Raw genomic sequence first — 22337 nt, 5'->3', positions numbered from 1 at the left:
AAATGTGAATATGTCTATCAAGTATAGTTTTTACGGTTGATAGGTCTGAAAAGAATTGTTGTTTAAAATGTCAATAGAAATTCTGCTTAAATAAGCCCTTATTTCTATATGTTTACAGTAAGAGACCCAAAACTATATCCATAGATGAGAATATGGAACCAAGTCCAACAGGAGATTTTTATCCTTCCCCAAATTCACCAGCTGCTGGTAGTAGGACATGGCATGAAAGAGATCAAGGTGAGTGCTCAGTTCATTCTGTGTCTACTCAGAAGTAAGCTATATTGAATTCAGCCAGGTTAATCATAGATAGACAAGACAGGATCTTAGAGCTCTTATTTACATTATTTCTTCAGAAACTATGAATGTATGGTAGATTGGAATAAAGAAGAAAATTTTAAATCTGTTGAGGTTAAAATACTTCCTTAGAATAATATATTCAGTAGTAATTATAATACCATCCCCATTATTGAAAAGTTCTATTTTGTATTCATCAAATGCACAAATCCCTTTTTCAAAGCCATAGTACTCATTTAGAGTCACAAGAAGTATTTAATAATTGATTTACTGGTAGGCAAAATGTAGAGACGTTATATTGATTAGCAGAATCTAGAAAGATTAGAAAATGATTGAATAAATTATTGGACTTCAGATATACTGTGAACGAGAGGATGATTAATCTTGACATTTTTTTCTGGCCATGTTGCTATGCATTTAATACTCTTACATGAAAATATTTATTTCTGTTTATTGGTTCATATGTACTTTGTGTGAATAAAATCTGAAATATAAATGAGAAGTTCCCTGTTTTACAGAGGCATCGTTATTTACACAAAGTTACGAATGATAGGCCTGAGTAAATTTTAGCTAAATAAATACACAACCATATCTATAATAGCTTAATGTTGTTCAGCCATGCACTGTATTTCACAGCAATATTACATTGAAGAAGAAAATTAAGCATAAACTGAATGGAAATGATTATTTCTTAGTTTTCACAATACTTCCTTTATTTCCGTTCATATTATAGTATTGCTTAGTAATTTTGAAGCTCTGTGATGTGTGAAAAATTCCAAAGATTATTAAAATTCCAAAGATTATTTAAATATATAGTAAAAGATGTGATAAAATATCACATTAAAAGTTAGAATTATCTGTTTTTAGGAGTTTATTTCTTTTTTCTCATACATTTATACCCACAATCACTTACTTACTCTCCAATTTCTAATTTATACATTGACATAATTGTGCCAATTTCATATATTGGTCATAAATTTCTGCCTAATTTCTTCCTAATACAACACTCAAAACATTTTTGTAAGACTCGTGGTGCTGCGTAAAGTTCTCAATTTAACCTTTATAACTGTTCCCTTTCTATTGTAGTTGTCGTCTTCCTTTTCTTTTTCTGTTCTTTGAACAGAATTCTTAAAATAACATTTTGAATCCTTTTTCTCTTTTTTCAAAATATAAATGTAAACATTTTGTGATGAAGAAAAATGACATTTTTCAATACATACAATTATTAATTTGATAACAAAAACCTTGCAATATCTGTTCATTTTTGTATCTTTCAGTTTAAAGTAAATCCCTCAAATAATTGGTTTGTTCTGTTAGTTTCTAAAAGGGTCATCTGATTTGTTTTTCTTGTTTTTATAAATAGGTTTTGGAATTCAGATAGTTCAGAAATGAGATCTGGAATATTGCTTAAATTGCTATAACTTAACTACTTTTCTGTTGCTCTTGCCATGTGTAGAAATGATTGCCTTTACCAGGAACCATCGCATATATTTAAAGAAGGAACTGAGAAAGCAAGTTCCGCATTCAAGGTTAAAAGCAATGCTGCACATTTGTACAATCACTTCTATACATGATGTGAGAACAGGATCAAAATATATAAGCACAGAGTCTACTCTGAAGGAGACATGACATTTATATAGAGTCTAATTGTCAAAATTGTGCTGATAGGTTAAAAGATTGTGGTGGTCTCTGCATAGTTCTAGTTGTGGAGTGTAGAGATCTGTGGTGCTTAAGCTTTGGTAACCTTCAGTTAAGAAGAAAAATGTGTCTGAGTGTATTCATGAATGTGAACAGGCCATTAAAGGCTTAGATTGTTTCAAATACAAACTTTCCCCCCCCAGAATTTTAGTTCTTCTAGTTTGTCTTTTTTACATTTTATTTTTTCTGATTGATATTTAATATTATTTTATATGGTCTTTTGGGGTGCTTTCAATTTATTTTCTATAATCATTACTATGCTTTGTGCATGGTCATTGAATTTACGCCTTTTTTTGTATCTGTATTCAGTTTAAGTGATACTTTACCTTTCTTAGATCAAAATGCATATTATTTTCTTGATGTGCTTCAATAACAAGTACATCCTTCATTGTCAATTGGTTTGCCAGAATAGTATCGGAAATGCATCGACACACGACTTTCTAGCTTTTCTAAAATGAAAACCACTTGCTCCAGAAAACACAACTTATCTATCAGAGTAACTGTTCTGTTATTGAAATAATTTTTTCTGATCTTTTGAAATTAAGAGGCAAAAATGCTTTTGCACCATGATTATTAGATATGTTTGAGGTTTTATTTTGCGGGAATTTCAGCACATACATGTCTTTGATGTTCTGAGTTGGTAAGTACTAAGGCCTGATGCAATTTTTCCTAGAATCATGGTATCTTCAGGAGATCATCTTAACTAGTTATGTATCTTTCCAGCTTCTCAGTTTGGGCTACTGAACATTCTGGAGGCTTTGGTTTGCTTTTCTCTAATCTCAGATATAAGGGTAGGAAGAAGCTGCACTTGCAAAAGGTGTCCATGCAACAGAATTTGGTGTCATCATAAAGGAGAAAGAAGAAACTCTGTTGACTAAATTGCTGCTTTCCTAAATTTCTGAGGCTAGGGGGAGAAGATGAGTTATTTGTTAACCTCAGTTCCCTTCATGCAGTGCCATAAAAGTATGGTTATTTAATAACGACAGACACAGCTTTTCTAAAAGGTTCCTGAAATTCAGCTGCACCTGAAATCTTTGCTCCACAAATATGAATTTGCAGAACCACAATTATTGGTAAGTAGTTACTTTTTTAACAACAAAAAAGATGATAGTTTTATTGTCAATTAAGAAAAGTTGGAAATGTGTGGATTTTAAACATTATATATTAAGTTTCAGTCTATAAATAGTCAAAATAGTACCATTTATGTGCCAAGAGAAATACCAACACATTTGAGAGCTTGAAGGTTTGTTAAATAATGTGAAAACGAGGTTAGAGACCAACAAAATTAAGTTGAAGATTCCAGAGCATTATAATGAATACTGAGCGTATTTGTTGAAATTTGACTGATTATTGAGAGGAAAAGAGTATCTTCAAAATTGGAGCACTTTGTCCTGCAACATTTTGTTGTATTTCCTGCTTGTTTATTTCTCTTAGGCACATTTTATTGAAAAAGTCATTGTTATATTCATCAATTATTTGCTTCCTGAGTTAGCTAATTTGGAAACTAATTTTGAAATTGTGCAATGACATAAGATTAAATCACATTCTTGGTATATACATGTATCTGAATTGTTCAAAAACTATTCTGGGGTTTTTTTTGCAATTGATTTTAGTTGATAAGAGATTGTACATATTCCTGATAGTTTTAGATCTGGGGGAAAAAGATAACAATTTATTGTAAGATTGAGAATCTTATAGTAATGATATAATTCTGAAATAATTGAGATTAGTGGTCCAATAGGCTACCAGGACATCCTATAAGAGCATCAGAGGTTTTTGTGTCTTGTGAATTGTCATTTAAATGAAAATGTAGCTACTCCATTCTATTTTTGCTTAGAGCAGTTAATTCTTTTCCCTCTAAATAAAGACCTAAACATAGGAAGGAACAGATTTAGCATGTAATTTTATATTTTAGGATTACAGGTCTAGTATCCATAATCTTATACGGATCACAGCCCATGGTCTTAGACAGTTATTATTTAACATTACTCAGAGCTGTGGAGTGATAATGAAAAGGAATGGATTGATATACTTCATCTTAGTCCTCAAAATTACAAATGATTTTTAATCCTTGTTCAGGTTCATATAATAATAAATTTTCAGTTGATGTTAATTTATATGATTACAGAAACTAGCAAGCATTCTGTACAAACAATACTATTTATAAAGGATGCTTCTTCAAAAATTAAATAATTTAAAACATGAAACAGCTGCATGGATTGCTATGCTGGAGTTCTATGAAAAGAACTGTCATGATTTTTAAAATAAGCTTTTTTTTTTAATGAAAAGCAAACTTAATTGGTCTCTAGGGAAACGGCAAGCCTTTATCTTGCATATTTTATCAGTAGTTTAAACTTTTAATATTTTTTTTGTTTAAAAAATACTTGATCTAGAGTAGAAAAGAATGATGTGATGCTTTACGTCATGTACTGTAATTGTAATATTTTAACATTGCATATCCTAAAGCATTTTAATACTGTGAGAGATTTGTTTGGAATTGTACATTAGTGTGTACAATTAAATAAATTTTAATTTTACAGTTTCTTCATCATGTTCAGTTTCCTATGATTCTCCTGCATTCAACAGCAACAAATCATTACAACCACAGCTTACCATTAAAACAGAAGCTCTTGGATCTTCTTCTCCTGTTCTTCATCTACCCTCTGCTGGGCCTCCTTGCGATGAGGAACAAGTATCCTCTCCTGGATATTCTTCTGGACCTTTGCCATCTTTTACTATCTCCCCATCTTCTGGACTTGCTTTTTCTGGAATTCCTTTAATTACAGGGCCCTCTCCTGATGGATCTTTTCTCATTAGACCTTCACATGGTTATTCTAAAATGGATATATTAATTTCTGAGCTAAGAGAATTAAAAGAGGAGGTGGGTAGTGCTGTTCAGGAACTTAAAAACATAACTGATCAGCTGGGCCATTTGCTTGCCTACACAGAACAAAAGTCAAAAGTAATTCCTACTACACCTACTGAGGGTTGAGTTATGTCGTGGAAAGATACCCTCTATCTGGATTATTTTATTGAATACTATTTAACTATGTTACTCTACATTTATTTCTTTCAAAAGCATGACCAAAATATTATCTGAAAAGAACTATATATCTATATTCTGCTAGCAAATCATTTGTCCTGTTGTAAATATATATTTCATAGTAAATAAATGTATACATACCTTATATGCCAGTTTTTGTGTTTTTATTTAAAGTATATTTAGAGGCAAATAACCAGTTTCTCCAAAACTGGTTATTTATTATCCTCCTAATACATTAATATTTCTAAAATAAGAATTGTTTCTAACTTCCTGTTAGAAAATATATTTCAGTGGAAAGCTGATGTGGGTTTGTTTATCTGATAACATCTTTGACAGAGGTTTGAATTGTAATATCAAGAATTTCAATGGGATTTTTGTGCAATAAGTTATTAAATTTCACTAAATTAATACCATATTCCCAATTGTTTTGGATGACTAGAATTCTGGGGGGGAAACAGTTTTTATTGATTTACAAGTCAGAAACCAGGACTACTAAAATCTGAATGAATGAAATCTCAGATTAAGCCGTTTGATTCAAAGAAATAATAAGATGGTATTGAAACGGAAAGTGTGGTGGAAAAATTATTAGTGTAATACATCTAATGTATATAAAATAAGTGTCTATATTTCTTTTTGAGGGACCTTATTGGGAGTTGGAAACTATACTTATTAGGTGTATATTAAGTTGAAGATATGTTAAAAGCAAATATGTGTTTTATTTAAAAAAAAACTGTTGGCTCATCAGTTGAATAAGCCTGGTATAAGGGAAAACATCATTTTTATCTTTTCCATTCGTGCAGCCTCTCCACTATTTTAGAGATTCTGGTAGAACTTCCTCTGGCCCAGGGATTCTAGAACCACACTTTAAGAAACATTGGGCTAGAAGACAGAAACGGAAACAAAGTTCAAAGTGTTCTTGATAGGTTAGGAAAAAAAATCGGATAAAGCTTACTTTTTAAATCACAAAAAAATACTTTTTAAATATTACTATTCCATTGTGCACTAAAACCTACTTCAAATAGTGTTCAATATCACCTTTTAAAAACAATAAGTCAGTGAGATAATAAGATAAAAAGTAAATATTGCTAGGGAGACAGATTGAGAGAACTGTATTTGACTATCCTTAAAAAAGGCAGTATGTTGGTTATGCCAAATCATAACATGAAGGATTTAACTGCTAATTTATTTTTGCACTTACGATCCCTGAGATACAGCCTCTCAGTTTGTAGCCCAATTATGGAATTTGTCCTTTTTTGTATTTGTATTTCCACAAATACAGAATTACTATAAAACAAACAATGTGCTGTTTCTTATCATTCAAGGACAGTTTAGCAAATGCTATTGCTAGTAGGCAAGTGCCGGGGATATAAATAATGCTGATATGTAGTTAGAATATCATATTGAGAATGTGAGAGCTCTGATATCAAATCTCAATTTGGTTAAGAGGTTCACTGAATAATATTGGGCTATTAGGCCAATATAATAGCTAATAGCCTTTCAGACTAATTTATCTCAAAGGGTTGTGGGAAGGATAAAAGCATGGTGAAGGAAACCATGTTGTCCTGAACTCCTTGGACAAAATTTGGAATATGAGTTATATAAATACACATAATTTATTTGGATATAATTGAATTTTATGCATTAGTCCATCTTGGTAATATAATTGCATTAAAATTTGCATTAACATTGAAGTACTGTTTTTTTTTACTCAAGTTCTTTAAGCAGAAGGAACTACAACTTTTTAAGTTGTGGACTGAGTTTAAAGATTTATCTAGGCTCTGTTTGTATTCAATCTGCTATTTTCTCTATATTTGTAGATTTATGATTTTTGTATTAATTATTAATGTAATAGTTGCTGTACAAACATTGTAGCCACAATCCAAAATAGGAATAGATATGTGAATCTCAATGATATAAACACATCCTTAATATGTTTCAATGATTTCACTGAGCTTAAATCATGTAACTGAATTTTAATCCGTTCTTAAAAGTGGTAATTTGTAATGCAAAATTCTTCAATATATCTGTTGTTTTTCTGTACGTAAGTAAATTGCATTGCATTCAGCATAAGATTACACTAATTCTTAATACAATAACATATTTTCCAGTAGCAAACTTTTGAATTTTGGAGTTAAATTTCATCACAACCAAGATTTTTTATTTTGTTTTTAAAGTTCAGTTTCAGTTATAAAAATGTTCTAAAGACATTTTCTAGATGTCATAATCCCAAATAGTTATGAAGTGTAAAAACCAAATAGTTTTTTTACTAGGATTTCGTGAGTTGATTTCATTTTGGGGGAGCAGGAAAGTTCTAGTAAACCACATATAGAGTGGGAAGGCATTTAGAAAGTATGTTTATTCTTACCTTCATTTTTAGTTTTATAGATTATTAGAAAAGAGGCCTTAATTACAAGCAGAATGAGGGGATAGAACTAAGGCCCATGTTTCCTAAGAACCCCATTGAATGGTATTAGATCTGTGTAAACTATGGGCAGTGGTCAACTTTTTTTTCCTTTTCCTTCCATAATGATATTTTAAAGCCATGTATATGAAAAAGAAATATTCAGGGTCAGTTTGGATTTTAGTCTGTTCCCTATTTTCGGCACAGTGTAACTTCTTGATTTTGCATCCATTGTGCAAATGGGACTATTCTGATACCTTCTGTTTATGATTCTTTGACTCATTGCTTGCAATACTCTAAACCAAGTATGGAGCTGTGATTAAATGGAAATGGATTTGGGATTTAATCTGGTGAAGTAGATTCAAAAATATTCTGCATCTGTGCTGATGTCCCATTGTGATTTCCCTAAAACTTCATAGGAAAATGAACATGTTGTGTTGCTGTCTGTGAATCCTAAGCAGGTGTCCAGTGCGGGCAAGTGGATCTTTAAGCTTTGCTTCACTTATATGTTGACTCGAGTTCTGTTTAGCAGGTGGCTTCATGATTGGTGTACCATGTGACATTTACCAAGGGAGTTCCTCGGAGGGCAGTCTGCTCATAGAGAGGCAGAGGGTCTTGCCTTTTGATGAGGAAATTGCTGAAACTCATGTCTCATTAGTGTCTCTTAAGGTTCTTGGGAAGCAAACAACAGTTTAATTAAAGTCTGACGTAAACACATTTCTGCACATTTTCCCTGCAGCATTTTATCTCATTAGAATTGATCAAAATAGTTGCCTTGGGCTAACTTGAACAGATATACATCTGGAGCACCATGTGTGCAAGCTGCCTTGAGTGAGCTACATACGCTATGCTTCATAGCAACTTATTTGTTTGCTTTACTTTGTAGGTGCAGTTACCTTGTTGGGAAATGAATTGATCTAACTTTTTCCAATTTGTCTGTGCCTTTGTATCACTGACATGCTAGTAATGCACACTATATAATGCAATCCAGACATGAATATTCTTTACCTTTTTAGTATTATGCAGTAATAACCTGAAGCTTTTAATTTATCCAAGCTTCTGTTTAATTTCTTCAGGAATGTATTCAGATACCGTTGTCTAGTCTGTATTACCATATACATACACAGTGTTGATATCAGATTATTAGTAACCAACATTTACAAAATGACAGCAGGTTTTTACTGTACTGCAGAACACATAGTATAGTTTTAGCTCAGCCTTCCTCTGGGTCTTGGCACTTTAACTCACAAAATTACCAACAAAGGTAAAGATATTTGGGATATTCTCAATATTGTAATTTTCACTTTTAAAAGGGGGAGGGGGGGCTTAGGCTATAGAAGGCTATTTAAAAATAAGTCGGACAACCTTGCAATGTTAAATCTATACTAACTTCAATTTCTTTTACTGCATCTGTCATTTTGATCCACAATTAATAGAATCCATCCCATTACTGATGTAAGTGGCTTTGTTGCAGTTTTGCAATTTGGGCTGTGCAAAACATTTTAAAAGATGCTTCAGAAAGTGCATTGGTGTGAATGTACCCCTCTTTTTGAAGCATTAGAACAGCTGTTTCTTTGGGAGGCTGAGGCAGCTGCTGTAAAAGCTTTCTTCTATTGTCTTTGCATATATGTGCATCCAAAAACAATGCTTCCATTGGGGAAAGAAGTTGTGCTGAGCCTCCTAACATATGCCGCTGTTTCAATACATCAAAGAGGGGTGTTTTGCTAACATGCTTCGTGGTATACCCTTTTCAAAAGCTTTACACGGCTCTATTTGGGGTACATCATGTTTGTTACTCCATTATGAATCACCCATTTCATCATGTGATCCTAATTGCTACAACATATACTGTTGATGTGATTAACTAAAATATGCTTAAGTTTCTTCCTTAAAAACACATCACAGATGCATGCGCTCCCAGAAACAATCAGTGGAGAGTACCATTTTTCATAAATACAGACGAGGTTATTTTTTTTTTATCATGCAGTACTATTAACTACTCATCAAGTACAAAAATATTTGTCTCAGAATAACATGTTTTGTTTTAGTCACATCTAAAGCACTTCAGTATTTTACTTTTCTTTCACAATTTCCTGTCTCCCTCCGTGAAACATTTATTTAAGTTAGTTATTTTCCCAAGACAATAAACCTCACTTAAAATGATTTACTTTACCTTTTGAAGAAACACAGGACTCTCACTAGGTTTATTGATTGACAATTAACGTGTCTGTAAACAAGACTTTACTAATTGTGAACTTCTACTCATATTTAACATGGAAAATAATTTTGTATCTTTGTATCTTTCAATTCTTTTTTTTCAAAAGTTGTTTAATGATGAGATATTATGAACATAGTAATGCTAATAGTATTACCAGTTCTGTCAGTTTAGTCTTTAATACAAGTTTTCACTGTCAGTAACTTCTGTATTGTTTGTTTCCTTTTTTCATTTAGAAATCAATGTTTTATATGCTTCTTTTTTCTTTTTTGAAATTACATTATATAAATTCTATGGTGGTTGGTCTGTACCTAAATGTACAAGGCAGTACTAGAGTCTGAAGTTTGTTGACCAACCCATGCCTTTTTCCACATTGCTGCTACAGTACATTTTTTTAACAGAAAAAATTGGTGAGACTAAGAAAAAAAAATTACTAAGCTTCTGCTTGAAAATGTCAGTGGGCTGCTGTTTAAATTGGAAGAAGCAAACCCTCTGAACTCTTTTTGGGCTCACAGCACACAGCAGGAGCAAATTCATTGATTTTTAGAGCTTTTTATCTTCAAGGTGGGAATTTGGATGTGTTGTGCCTATCAAGCGCCACAACAACCTCTTAGGACTTTAATCTCAGCCTGGGTTCTTCGTAATCTCACACTCACAATCATGAAAGAATCATTATATGAAAAGCCAATAGTTAAATCTTTTCAAGTAGCTTCTTATAAAATGGGCTTTAAGAAAATGAGAAAGTTATTTATTTGGAAAATAAATAGTACATTCAATTTATTTAGTATGAGTTAGACGATTTTTGGGGGCCTTTGTGTCAATCTTGGCTTAATGGGAAAGTTCCTGCAGTTTTTCTGCTATGTGTTTCGGAAGTAGTTGGCCATTGCCTTCTTCTTAGGGCTGAAATAGAGTGTGTCTAGCGCAAGGTCACCCACTTGACTTCCAAGCTTAAGACAGAAGTAGAATCCAAATTCCTCCTCCTAATGCAATATTTTAACCACTAGACTAAACTGGCTGTCAGGAGAAAATATATTTCATTGAGGCAATTCCGTTAACTTTAGAGAAGCTCTGACAGATGGATTAGGCAGGAAGAGAAAGAAAAATAGAAGGCTAGACTTGATTTGACTGAGGCAGCCAGCATGCTTCATAGATGAATAGAGAATTAAATATGTATGCCCCCTATTTCTGAAATCCTATCTCTATTTGTTAATTTAAAAGAGCCAAGGTGGTGCAGTACTGCAAGCTACTTCAGCTGACTGCTAGCTGCAGTTCGGCAGTTCAAATCTCACCGGCTCAAGGTTGACTCAGCCTTCCATCCTTCCGAGGTGGGTAAAATGAGGACCCAGATTGTTGGGGGCAATATACTGACTCTGTAAACCACTTAGAGAGGGCTGTAAAAGCACTATGAAGTGGTATATAAGTCTAAGTGCTATTGCTATTGCTAAAAAGAAAAATCACCGCAAAGAAAATTACTTTGGAGAAATAGTTTTATTTATGTCATTTATAATTTTTGGTTACTTAAAGAACTAAACAGTAACGAATGGCTAAGCAGTCTTTGTAATAGTGATTGAGATGTTTCTTAGTAACTTGCATTTTCACTTTTTCTGAGGGATCTGTAATCTTCTTAAATGATCTTTGGCAAACCTCAGAATAATCCTGTTGTAAATTGCTTTGAGTTGATATTGTGAAATGAGTGGCTATGTAAATAAATTCAATCAATCAATGAAACAGTCTTTAATTAATATGAAGTGAAAACTGGAAATGAAATTAAGTAAGGAAGTACAGTAAACCAAGAGAAATTATAAATTACAATGTTCAGATTCTAGGAATCACTATTCAAAACTTGCTGTACAAATAGAACTTGTACTTCTGAAAGTTCTGACTGTAGACATCTTTCTCTTCTCTAAAATGGAGAAGATCTGGAATCAAATTACAGTTATTGCAAACTCAGTAAAAACTTAACAGAATTTGGCTCATCAAAATCTGCATTATTGAGAAGAAAATATTTGGAAAAAATTGTATAATTATTATAAATAAACGAGGATAACTCAGTTAAATACTATTTTTTTGGCATCATCCTGTTAAATGTTTTAAAGAAATACACACACACACACACACACACACACACACGTTGCTGAGACCAAGCTTATTTATTCCTACTTTTGCTAGTATTCATTGATCTATGCTCTCTGTCTGTTTCAGTCACTATCCTATCTAGTGATGGGGAGAAACAAGCTCAGACTCAACCCCTCCAAGACCGAGTGGCTGTGGCTTCCGGCGTCCCGGTATAGTCAGCTGGTACCATCACTGACAATTGGGGATGAGATCAGGCGGATCAGGAAAACCTGATAAAAGGCCCCCCTGGCCACGGCCGTCATGTGCTCTTCTAAAGATAGCCGTGAATCCAGGAGGACACCCAAGTTTACTCCCCACAGAGAGGGCTCGCAACTTGGGTGTCCTCCTGGATTCACGGCTATCTTTAGAAGAGCACATGACGGCCGTGGCCAGGGGGGCCTTTTATCAGGTTTGCCTGATCCGCCAGTTGCGTCCCTTTCTGGATCGGGATGCCTTGCACACAGTCACTCATGCCCTAGTCACCTCCCGTATGGACTACTGTAATGCTCTCTACATGGGGCTCCCCTTGAAGAGCACCCAGAGGCTCCAGCTGGTCCAGAATGTAGCCGCGCGGGTGATTATGGGTGCAGCTCGTTGCGCCCATATAACACCTCTCCTGCGCGAGCTGCACTGGCTCCCAGTGGTCTTCCGGGTGCGATTCAAGGTATTAGTCACCACCTTTAAAGCGCTCCATGGCTTAGGACCTGGGTACCTACGAGACCGTCTTTTGTCACCAATAGCCTCCCACCGACCAGTTCGTTCTCACAGGGAGGGACTACTAAGGGTACCGTCAGTCAAATTATGCCGACTGGCGACTCCCAGGGGAGGGCCTTCTCTGTGAGGGCTCCAACCCTTTGGAATGAACTGCCCCCAGAGATACGGAATATCCCTGATCTCCGTGCTTTCCGCCGTGCCCTCAAGACCCTGATGTTCCAACAGGCGGGGCTAAACATATGAACATGTGAATGATTTTTTAAAATGTTATCTAATTCTGGGTTTTATTTAATTGGCCAAACTAAGTAATAATTTTAATTAGCAATTTTATGATGTTTGTGTGTCTATATTTTTCTTGGCTGTACACCGCCTTGAGTCCTACGGGAGAAAGGCGGTATAGAAATATAATTAATAAATAAATAAAAATAAATAGTGTAGTCTTCTCACATACGATTTTTATGTCTTCTTAAATATTTCTACTCAAGTCCAGCTCTTCATTTAATGCTGTCCTATCTATATAATGGTGCGATATTAAACATGTAAGGTAAAAAAAAAATTGAGACCATGTCAACTGAACTATACTGATTATATATAACATTTGTAGGATTATGTATAAAGGAGAGGAAAATTATACTGCCTTTGTGAAATAAATACAGATATATATTAAAAAGTAGTTGTCCCTAACCGTGGAATTGCTGATGTAGATATGCATTTGTTAAAACGTGTGTGTGTGTGTGTGTGCTTTTATTGTGTAAATATGAGGCGTGCAAATCTTACATAATGACCCCATAAGAAATATGGTGATAACATCTCTTATGTTTTAGGATTTTATTTGATGGTTACTAGAAGAAGCCTATAAGTGTTCATCTAAAGTAATGCATACCCTTTACTGTTTTCTAATGCAGTGCATTTTAGTCACTAACCTAGGAACTGTTACTGCTAAAAGAGCATAAGCAATTATCTAGAATCATGATTGTGATGTTAGGGTTAATGGACATGTTGTGTTGTATGCCATTGCAGATATGTCTTCTCCTACAATGAAGAAACCTGAAAAGCCTTTGTTTAGCACTACATCTCCCCAGGATTCTTCGCCAAGACTGACTTTCCAGCATCATCATCCAGGAATCCCAGGAGTTGCACACAGTGGTGAGGAAACAAAAGTGATAGAAAATGCCTTAATGTTTATCTTTCAGAATGCAAAAAATGCAGGAAAGTTGGGTAAACATAACGTTAATTCAGCACTTAACTCAAAATTATACCAGATGATCCTATGAGCAGGAGGCTTGGACAATTGAACTGTATTTCTTTAGCAAATGTAAACAATATCTCATTTTTGGAGAAACATCCATTCTATCACATCCAGAGGTGTTTTATTTAGATCATGAGATGTGTAATCTCAAACAGGACAATCATTTTAGTTATGAATTGATACGTAGATAGATATATCACTATTACATGTGCACTGAGATTAGTACATGATGGTTCTCTTTTTAACAGACACTTAAATGAAATTCCTATGATATTCTGGGAATACATGTAAGGTTTGAATAAGAGTTTTGGGCATTGTTATTTATTAAAGGTTTTTTTTAATATATTTGTCATTAAAAACTTTGTGAATAATCAGAAAAATAGTACAATAAAAACACGTTGAACAAGTTTGATGTGGTTAAGGCATTAGGCTAGAAACCTAATGCCTTAACATTAGGAGACACTGAAGTCTAGTCCTGTCTTGGACCCAAAGTGAACTGGGTGACAGTGGGCCAGTCACTTTTGCTCAATTCTAGGAAGTTAGCAATGGCAAACCACTTGCTAAGAAAACTGCAGGGACTTGTTTATGCAGTTGGCAGTAATCAACACTCCTCACAATGAATAAATACATAAATAAAAACAAGCCGTTAAAATACAGATGATTAAAGGAAGCTGGGGAAGGGCAACATAAAAAAATTGGCTTTTAAACACCAATGTAGAGCCTGGTGTTTTGTGGAAAGGAGGACAGTTGTCTCTGGTAAGACAGTAAGCTTTGGCTCATTAAAAGCTAAACCTACCCTGCAGCTCTTAAATTCCTACGAAACTGATATATTGGACAAAGTTCTAGTCATGTTTGGGGCTTTCCATAGTCATTCCGATACTTTGAGTCTGACTCAGTCTTTTACACAGGTGTGATAAATGCACAGGAAGTCATTCCAGCCAGTTATTTAATCACTACATTGTGAACTAATGGTACTTTTGAGGTTCCACCTTGTGAATTGTGTTCAGTTTGGGGCATAACAGGGATTCATTGAAGTTGAAACAGGTTCAGTGAAGTTGCTTGGGGGGGGGAGTTGTTATCTTTAGCGTTAGAAAAAGACAGCTGAAGAGGCCATGGTAGCATGCTTTAAATACCTGAAAGATATCACATCACAGAACTTCAAGATCTTTCTCATTTTGTGAAGGATATAGAATAATGGATTCAAGCTATAGAAAGCAGGGGTGAAATGTTCCCGGTTGAGACCAGATCGCCCGATCCGGTAGCGATGACGGCGGGTGGTTCGGAGAACTCGTAGCAAAAATCCCTGCGCCCCCCCTCCCCCACCATGCCCAACTGACCTGCAGGAGTCTTTTTTTTTTTTTACTTTTAAAAGCATTTTTTCTACAACCTCTTCTGATGAAAAAATGCTTTTAAAAGTAAAAAAAAAAAGCCTCTGATGATCGCGTGGCTCAGCTGGGATAGTCAGAGGCTTTTCAAAGCATTTTTTTCTGCAACCTCTTGGCCAAAGAGGTGGTAAAAAAAATGCTTTGAAAAGTCTCTGACGATCCCAGCTGAGTTGTCTGATCGGCAGAGAGATATTTTTAAAAATGCCTCTCTGACGATTCCAGCTGTTTCCTGATCAGCAGAGAGATATTTTTAAAAATGCCTCTCTGACGATCCCAGCTGAGTTCCCTGATCAGCAGAGGCTTTTCAAAGCATTAGAAAAAATGCTTTGAAAAGTTAAAAAAAAAAAGTTGGCCACACCCACCCAGTCACATTAACACCCCCCCACCAAGCCACGCCCACAGAACCGGTAGTAACAAATTTTACATTTCACCCCTGATAGAAAGGCAGATTAGCTTCCTAACTGGAGAGCAGTTTGGCAGTGGGTTTACAGTCATTGGTCTGTACCCCCAAAAAGTTACATAGCTATTTAAGCAGATTTTGGGGGAATGCACAAAAGTGGTAGAATTTGTTGTATTAAGTGAACTATATAGGATAAAAGATTGAGTATTGGCTAAGAAACTCATTTTTTAATTTATTTCAGTCATAGTGAAACACTATATTTGTCCTTTTAGAGTTGTAACATTTTAAAAGCTTTGTGGATAGAAAAAAGACCTGCCTTCATTATCAAAAACTGAGCAGCAAAATTATATTTTGAACTTGGAATAAAATAACCCCATGTAGCATTTTTATTGGGATAGCTCAAGCAAGATTTTGCACCTGGTGACTATTTAAAATTTCTCTGATAGGTTGCTTTATTATTTACTATCAAATTTATAAATTATATTTTTATCATAGTGATTGTAAAACATGAAGGCATGAATTTAGCCTACAACTAAATTCTTTACCCAACAATTTTAATTTGATGTTCAGTGTCAGACCAGCAAGATACTGTCAGTAATTATTTCATTTATATCTTTATTTAGTATATTTTTATAGCTGCCCATCTAATATATGGGACTCTGAATAGCATACAGAGTTAATACCAAAACAACAAAATCACCAGAAAAGTAACAATAAAAACCATTAAAAACAACGAAATCATTAAGAATCATTTAAAAAAGCATAATCTAAAGGAAAGCACATTCAATTTCACTAGCAATGCAGCTAATCAGTAGGATTTATACAGTGGTGGGATTCAAGTAATTTAACAACCGGTTCTCTGCCCTAATGATTTCTTCCAACAACCGGTTTGCCAAACTGCTCAGAAAGTTAACAACCGGTTCTCCCGAAGTGGTGCAAACTGGCTGAATCCCACCACTGGATTTTTACCCATGTTACCTAATTCCCAGCCTAGGTGGCAAATCATGTTTTCAAGCCTTTCCAGATATTGTTTCAATGAAGTAGCTATGTGGCTACTATTAGGGCAAAGAATGAGTGGGGGTGGTGTGGTGTAGCCATCTCCTAGAGCTCACTTTATAAGATGAATCTATTTAATTTCCTTCCTCCTCTTCCACATTGCCTCCCTTATTTAGTTTATTTGGGAGCTATTAGTTCATGCAGCTGGATAAACACATGGTATTGATAGCATTGCTTCTGTAACCGCATGAAATAAATGTGGAATTTTATAATGATAAAGCTCAATTCTTTTTTGCTTACTCAGGAAGATCTATCAAGTATGATGGTCTCAAACAGTTTAGTATAGTGAAGATTATCTATTATTTGTTGGCCCTCGACTGGAAATCCTTAAACTTTAGCTAGACATTGTTATTTGTAAAAACGTAAAAAGCATTTTACTTGAGATTTTTATTTTGCCACAGTTGATTTTACTCCTTTTTAAAATGTCTAGGGACATAACTTATTTTTAATAAAAGAATGTAGTGTCATTGATGTATGTTGATACTTCAAGAAAACAGTTTGGGTTTTTTTTCCTTCTGTATGTGTGGAAAAGGAATAAGACCTCTGGGTGCCGTCGGCCAAACAATGTCGACTGGCGGCCCCTAGGGGGAGAACCTTCTCTGTAGAGGCACCTACGATCTGGAACGAGCTCCCCCCGGAGATAGGGAGGATCCCGGATCTGCGCACCTTCAGCCGCGCTCTTAAGACCTTTTTATTCCACCAGGCGGGCCTGGCCTAATCTTTTTCCCTCTTTTTAATTACGCAAATTTTAAATTGGTTTTTTAAATGATTGGGGTTTTAATATGTTTTGGGCCAAATTTGTTTAATTCGATTTTACTTTGTTTTTAAATTTTGTATTTATGTATTTTTACTGTTTGGCTGTTCACCGCCCTGAGTCCTTCAGGAGTAGGGCGGTATACAAATTAAATAAATAAAATAAATAAATAAATAAAATAAAATTGACAGCTTATAGTGTACTTTAATGAAAGTCTTTTTTAAAACTTCAAATTTTCAGCTGTGTAAACGTATCATTTAAGAGGTAGTTAAATAATAGGAAGGCCTTTCTGTGAACTGAAGTGACATCATTATAGCCCTTATATCAAGGGCTCTTCTGATACTGAATTTTCCCCACAGTCATGTTTATGAAAGGAGTGGATTTTCATTGGCCAGTCAATTTGAATTTCCCTAGCCTTATGCTAAGGTTTTTGTTACCATTTGCTTACTCAAATCAATGGCAGGTCCCAAATATAATTTAAGAAGAATTTGTCCTTTCATTTTTAGATCTTATGGAAGCCCCTGCGGCTGAACTGTTGTTTAGCAATGTAATGCTTGAGGGCATCTGAACTTCAGATTTTCAGTGTCTTTTTGATTGAGCGAAAGTTTTTTGGCCAAGCCCATAATTGCCATTGTGAAAAGGATCTCCTCCAGCACAGAGGTTTAAGCATTGGATAAGAGCGGGACAGACCTAATCCTACTCCCCACTTGACCCACTTACTGGGGATTTGGGGTCAGTCACTCACTCTCTTGCCCCAACTTCATTGTTGTGGGGATAAAAGGAGAAACTAAGGTTACTTTTTACCTTTGAATGAATTATAAAAACAATTTAGCCAAGAGGAAAAAAGTAGATGAAAGTGGAACATAAAAAATGCATTCTGCATTCTACAATACATTCTGCATTAGCCTCAAGTTCATTTGAAACAAGTATTTCATAAGGCAGAATTTGTATTTAGAATATATTGCTTTTAGGCCGTGGTCAGAGTCATCCCAGGCCTAAGTAATGATAGAGATAAAATGATTTGTACAATATTAAAGCTAGAAGCAGTGAAGATAACACTCATCATGCCAGAGAAATATATTCGAAAAATAAATAATAATTTGTATGAAATAGGGTTGTAAAGCTACACTCTAGGCATTGCTTTGCAGAGTGAGATGGACGGTATATTAATTTAATTAGTTAAAGCTATAGCTATATATTTATTGTCCCCATATGACAATAGCAACATCATAACATTTGTTCATTTTTTTTCTTCCCATTTCTTGTTTATGTTTTTATCACACAATATATCTTATATATAAATGAAATGATATTAATGATTGAATTATAATGTATCTCCCATCTCTGAAGTACTAACTGCAATAACAAGATAATCTGTACATTCCCTTTATTGCTGAGGACTTTGCTGAGTGTTTTTAGATTTAGTACACAATTGCATGGTAGAGAAATGCAAGGGAAAAAATCTGTATGGGATATGATAGCCTTTTTGTTCAGAGAGATCTTGGGTGAAAGATTTTCCCAGGCCCTTAAGTTGAACATTCATTAGCATTTTCACAATGGGTTGCTAATTATTCATGGTGTTATTGCTTAGTAATTATTCCCCACCCTCCCACCCTTTCACGTGCATTTAGCTAGGGTATAGCGGAAAGTATTGTTGAATCATTTGCTGCTTCTTCGGACTATGTCTCTTAACTTTCAATAAAAAAAAAGTTTTATAGTTTTAATTTTATTGATTTACCTTAGTTTTAGATTGTATTTGATAACTGAAATATATTTTCTGAAATGCAATGCTCTATGCAGAAGTATGCACAATAGAGTAAATATGCACAATAAAGCAAAATTGCATCACTAAAGAAATAACTATCTCCTGAGACACTTCGAGTATGAAGGACTAGTGGTTCAAAAGGTTGTAGGTTAAAAATGGGATGGATGGAAAGAAAATAAACTATTTTGTATTGTTTGATTTAGATTTTTCTCTACTGTCTTATGTGCTGAATTTTATTATAAAAAAGATACTAAATAACTTGTGTTCTTCTTTCTCTCTAGTCATCTCAACTAGAACTCCACCTCCACCTTCACCATTGCCATTTCCACCACAAGCTATTCTTCCTCCTGCCCCATCTAGCTATTTCTCTCACCCAACTATCCGATATCCTCCTCACCTGAATCCTCAGGATACTTTGAAGAATTATTCTTATGACCCGTCCAGTCCACAAACCAGCCAGGTACTGTAACAGCCAATAATATGGTCTTGGGATGAATAGTCGTGGGATGAATTTTTTTGTAACACGTTTCAGATTGGATGCTTGCATTTGTTTTGCTCAGATTGAATCTTGTAATATAATTTTTAAAAAAACCTTCAGCATTTTGTTATCATTTGACCATATAAAAGGTGGATGGCTACTTGTGGCCATATTCAAACCCTTAGTGCTTTTTGGATCATTAGCTGATTTTGGAATGATATATAGATGTAGCATAGCTACATGGGATCAGAACATGCTAGGATTTCTTTTTCTGAACTGGGAACTATTCTGAATCTTTGCTTTGTGTATTGAATGAAGGGAGCTGGTTGAACATGTACCTTTTCCTACTTTTTTGTCTAAAGTCTGCTAGATCTTCTTTTGTATCTAACTTATAGCCATTTATGGCAGTTACTGTGCATAAAATAAGTCTGAAGTGCTTGATTCAGGGAGAAGTCAAGAATGTGCTAATGTAAACACACACAAAAAGAGCATGCAAGCCTATTTATAGTTTGCTATTTACATAAAGTCTTTTGAATTGCATACTGCTTTTCAGTATTCTGAGTATATTTGGCAAGTGTTTGAAGTGGTGGAGAAAGGTAGCAGTGAACTGTATTAAAAAATGAAGATGAAGTGGTTAGTTTGATAAGAACAATTGCACATGGTTATGTGTCAGTTCAGACATGTTTTTAGCATGGTAATAATGCAATTTTTAAACCAGAGAAGTGATTTACAAAAGACTTGGTTACAACTGCCTTCTTATAATAACGTCCACATGTTGCATGTATGAACTGTATAATATCGGAAGTATAATGTACACTTTATTGCAGAGTTTGATTCCTATTTTTTTTGTCTTGCGTACAAGTTTCTGAAAAAAATCATTTTTTTGTGTTGCTTTCATTTCAAGAAGATTTTGATTGATACAGTTTAGTTTCTAAGCTGCTGTTCAACTTTGCATTTTTCACATTAAAGTACAAACACGGCAAAAAACAATGTCTATAAAAGTATAACAGAAGGCTAACCAAAATTTACAAGCAATAATATAAACAACCATTTAAAAATCAGCAGTACAAAGTTTCTATTCTCTTATTAGAACCAAGTATGCAGACTGAGTCAGGCAACATCTATCCTTCAGAAAGGAGATCTAGGTTCAGGAAATTGAGAAAGGATGACTTGATATCTATCACACCTCCTTCCATAGAAGCATTCTATCAAGCATTTTGAATCCACATTATTTAGGACTTTACAAATTTAAGACCAGCATTTAAAAAAAATTTTTTTTTAATTTGATTTATATGCCGCCCTTCTCCGGAGACTCAGGACAGCTTACAATGCGTTAAGCAATAGCCTTCATACTTTTGTATATTTATACAAAGTCAGCTTATTGCCCCCACAAACTGGGTCCTCATTTAACCTACCTTAGAAAGGATGGAAGGCTGAGTCAACCTTGAGCCTGGTAAGATTCGAACCTGCAGAAATTTCAGGCAGCTGTGTTAATAACAGGGTGCATTAAACCACTGTACTACCAAGGCTCTTTTATTTGGTTTGGAAGCGATGTAAAACTCATTAGAATTCTCACAAAATTAATAATACGTGCTTTATGTACTATCTTAGTCAGCAATATTTTAATTTAATCTATTTTACGTAGCTCCACATTCAGCATGATTTAATAATTTAATTTAAGTCCTGTTTAGAAGTTGCCAAATCATGGACAGGTAGACCTGTAACAACTGTGATGGACATGACCATAATGGAGCATGTCCATCAGTTTTAATTCATGATAGTGGTAAAGCAGCTCATGTGGCTGTCCCAATTTTATGACCTTTTTTGTGGTTATTGTTAAGCAAATGACCTTAAGAAGTAAGTCCCATTTTCATAGTAAATGCTGTGACTGTGGGATGCTGCAAACGGCCATAAATGTGGCCCAGATGCTGTGTGCCTGGTCACAGGATTGAGGAGAGGGGGGAACACAACTGTTGAAACTTTGAATAATCACTAAGTTGATGACTATAAGTCAAAGTCTGCCTGAAATACTATGGCAAATTCCTATCTAGTTCTGAATGAGGTAACCAGAGTTGTTGATACGTTTTCATGTGATTCTAGACAAATGTTATATCCAAAACAACTTCATAGTTGTTATCTTCTACTTTCAATTAAAAAACTTTTTTTTCTAAAATAGATGATCCACCATTTCTTATATCCTTGAGTCCAAAAATATGTGTACTGCTTACTTATATAGAGCTGGAATTTAGTCACTATGTACAATTTGAAGGTTGATCTAACGAGAACTACAAACTAATACTGTATCAGTAATGATGGATAGCTTTGAAAAAATATTTAATTTTTTAATGAAAATAGAAGAACTTTATTCCCTAAAGCAAAAATAATAATGGTTGAAGAATAGTCTCCCAGCACCACCTTCTGGAACACACATATGACTAAAGAACAGAGTACCCTATTAATTCTGATTTGGATATTCTGGCAGCTATGCATGACAAATATTTGCTTCTCAAGAAAGTTATCATCAAGCATAAATTTTTACATTTATTTTTTCAAACTAAAAATAAACCACATTCTAAGCCCAAAGTCTCTTGGACCATGATGGGATATTCTCAAATAAATAAGAACTGCATTACAACTTTTATCACATAAATAATTTTTCTTAGATGATTTATGTTCATTATCAATATTAAATGCCAAATTTAATATATAAGTAGTACTAAATCCCAATATAGTAAACATAACTTAGAGTCTAACATACAAAATGCTGTCA

The 22337-nt window shown here is 34.4% G+C and overlaps 1 protein-coding gene across 14 annotated transcripts in view; it reads left to right on the top strand.

The window, feature by feature from the left end:
• NFIB (nuclear factor I B) overlaps nt 1–22337 on the top strand; it is a 284732-nt gene that overhangs the window by 166172 nt on the left and 96223 nt on the right. For 13 of the 14 annotated variants that reach the window (XR_015732277.1, XR_015732276.1, XR_015732275.1 and 10 more), the window contains exons 6-8: nt 119–237; nt 13501–13626; nt 19371–19549. Coding sequence is in view for 11 of the 14 variants with exons in the window: in XM_087886296.1 (XP_087742422.1) it covers nt 119–237; nt 13501–13626; nt 19371–19549 (424 nt within the window). In the remaining 3 variants the exon portion in view is untranslated. Of the gene's footprint in view, nt 1–118; nt 238–4532; nt 5181–13500; nt 13627–19370; nt 19550–22337 lie in introns of those variants that run through there. The other variant, XM_087886298.1, reaches the window with a different exon arrangement.

Source organism: Pantherophis guttatus, chromosome 2 (assembly GCF_059756535.1).
Source record: "Pantherophis guttatus breed Tessera chromosome 2, ASM5975653v1, whole genome shotgun sequence".
Classification (NCBI taxonomy): Eukaryota; Metazoa; Chordata; class Lepidosauria; order Squamata; family Colubridae; genus Pantherophis; species Pantherophis guttatus.
This window is presented reverse-complemented; position numbering and strand designations above follow the sequence as displayed.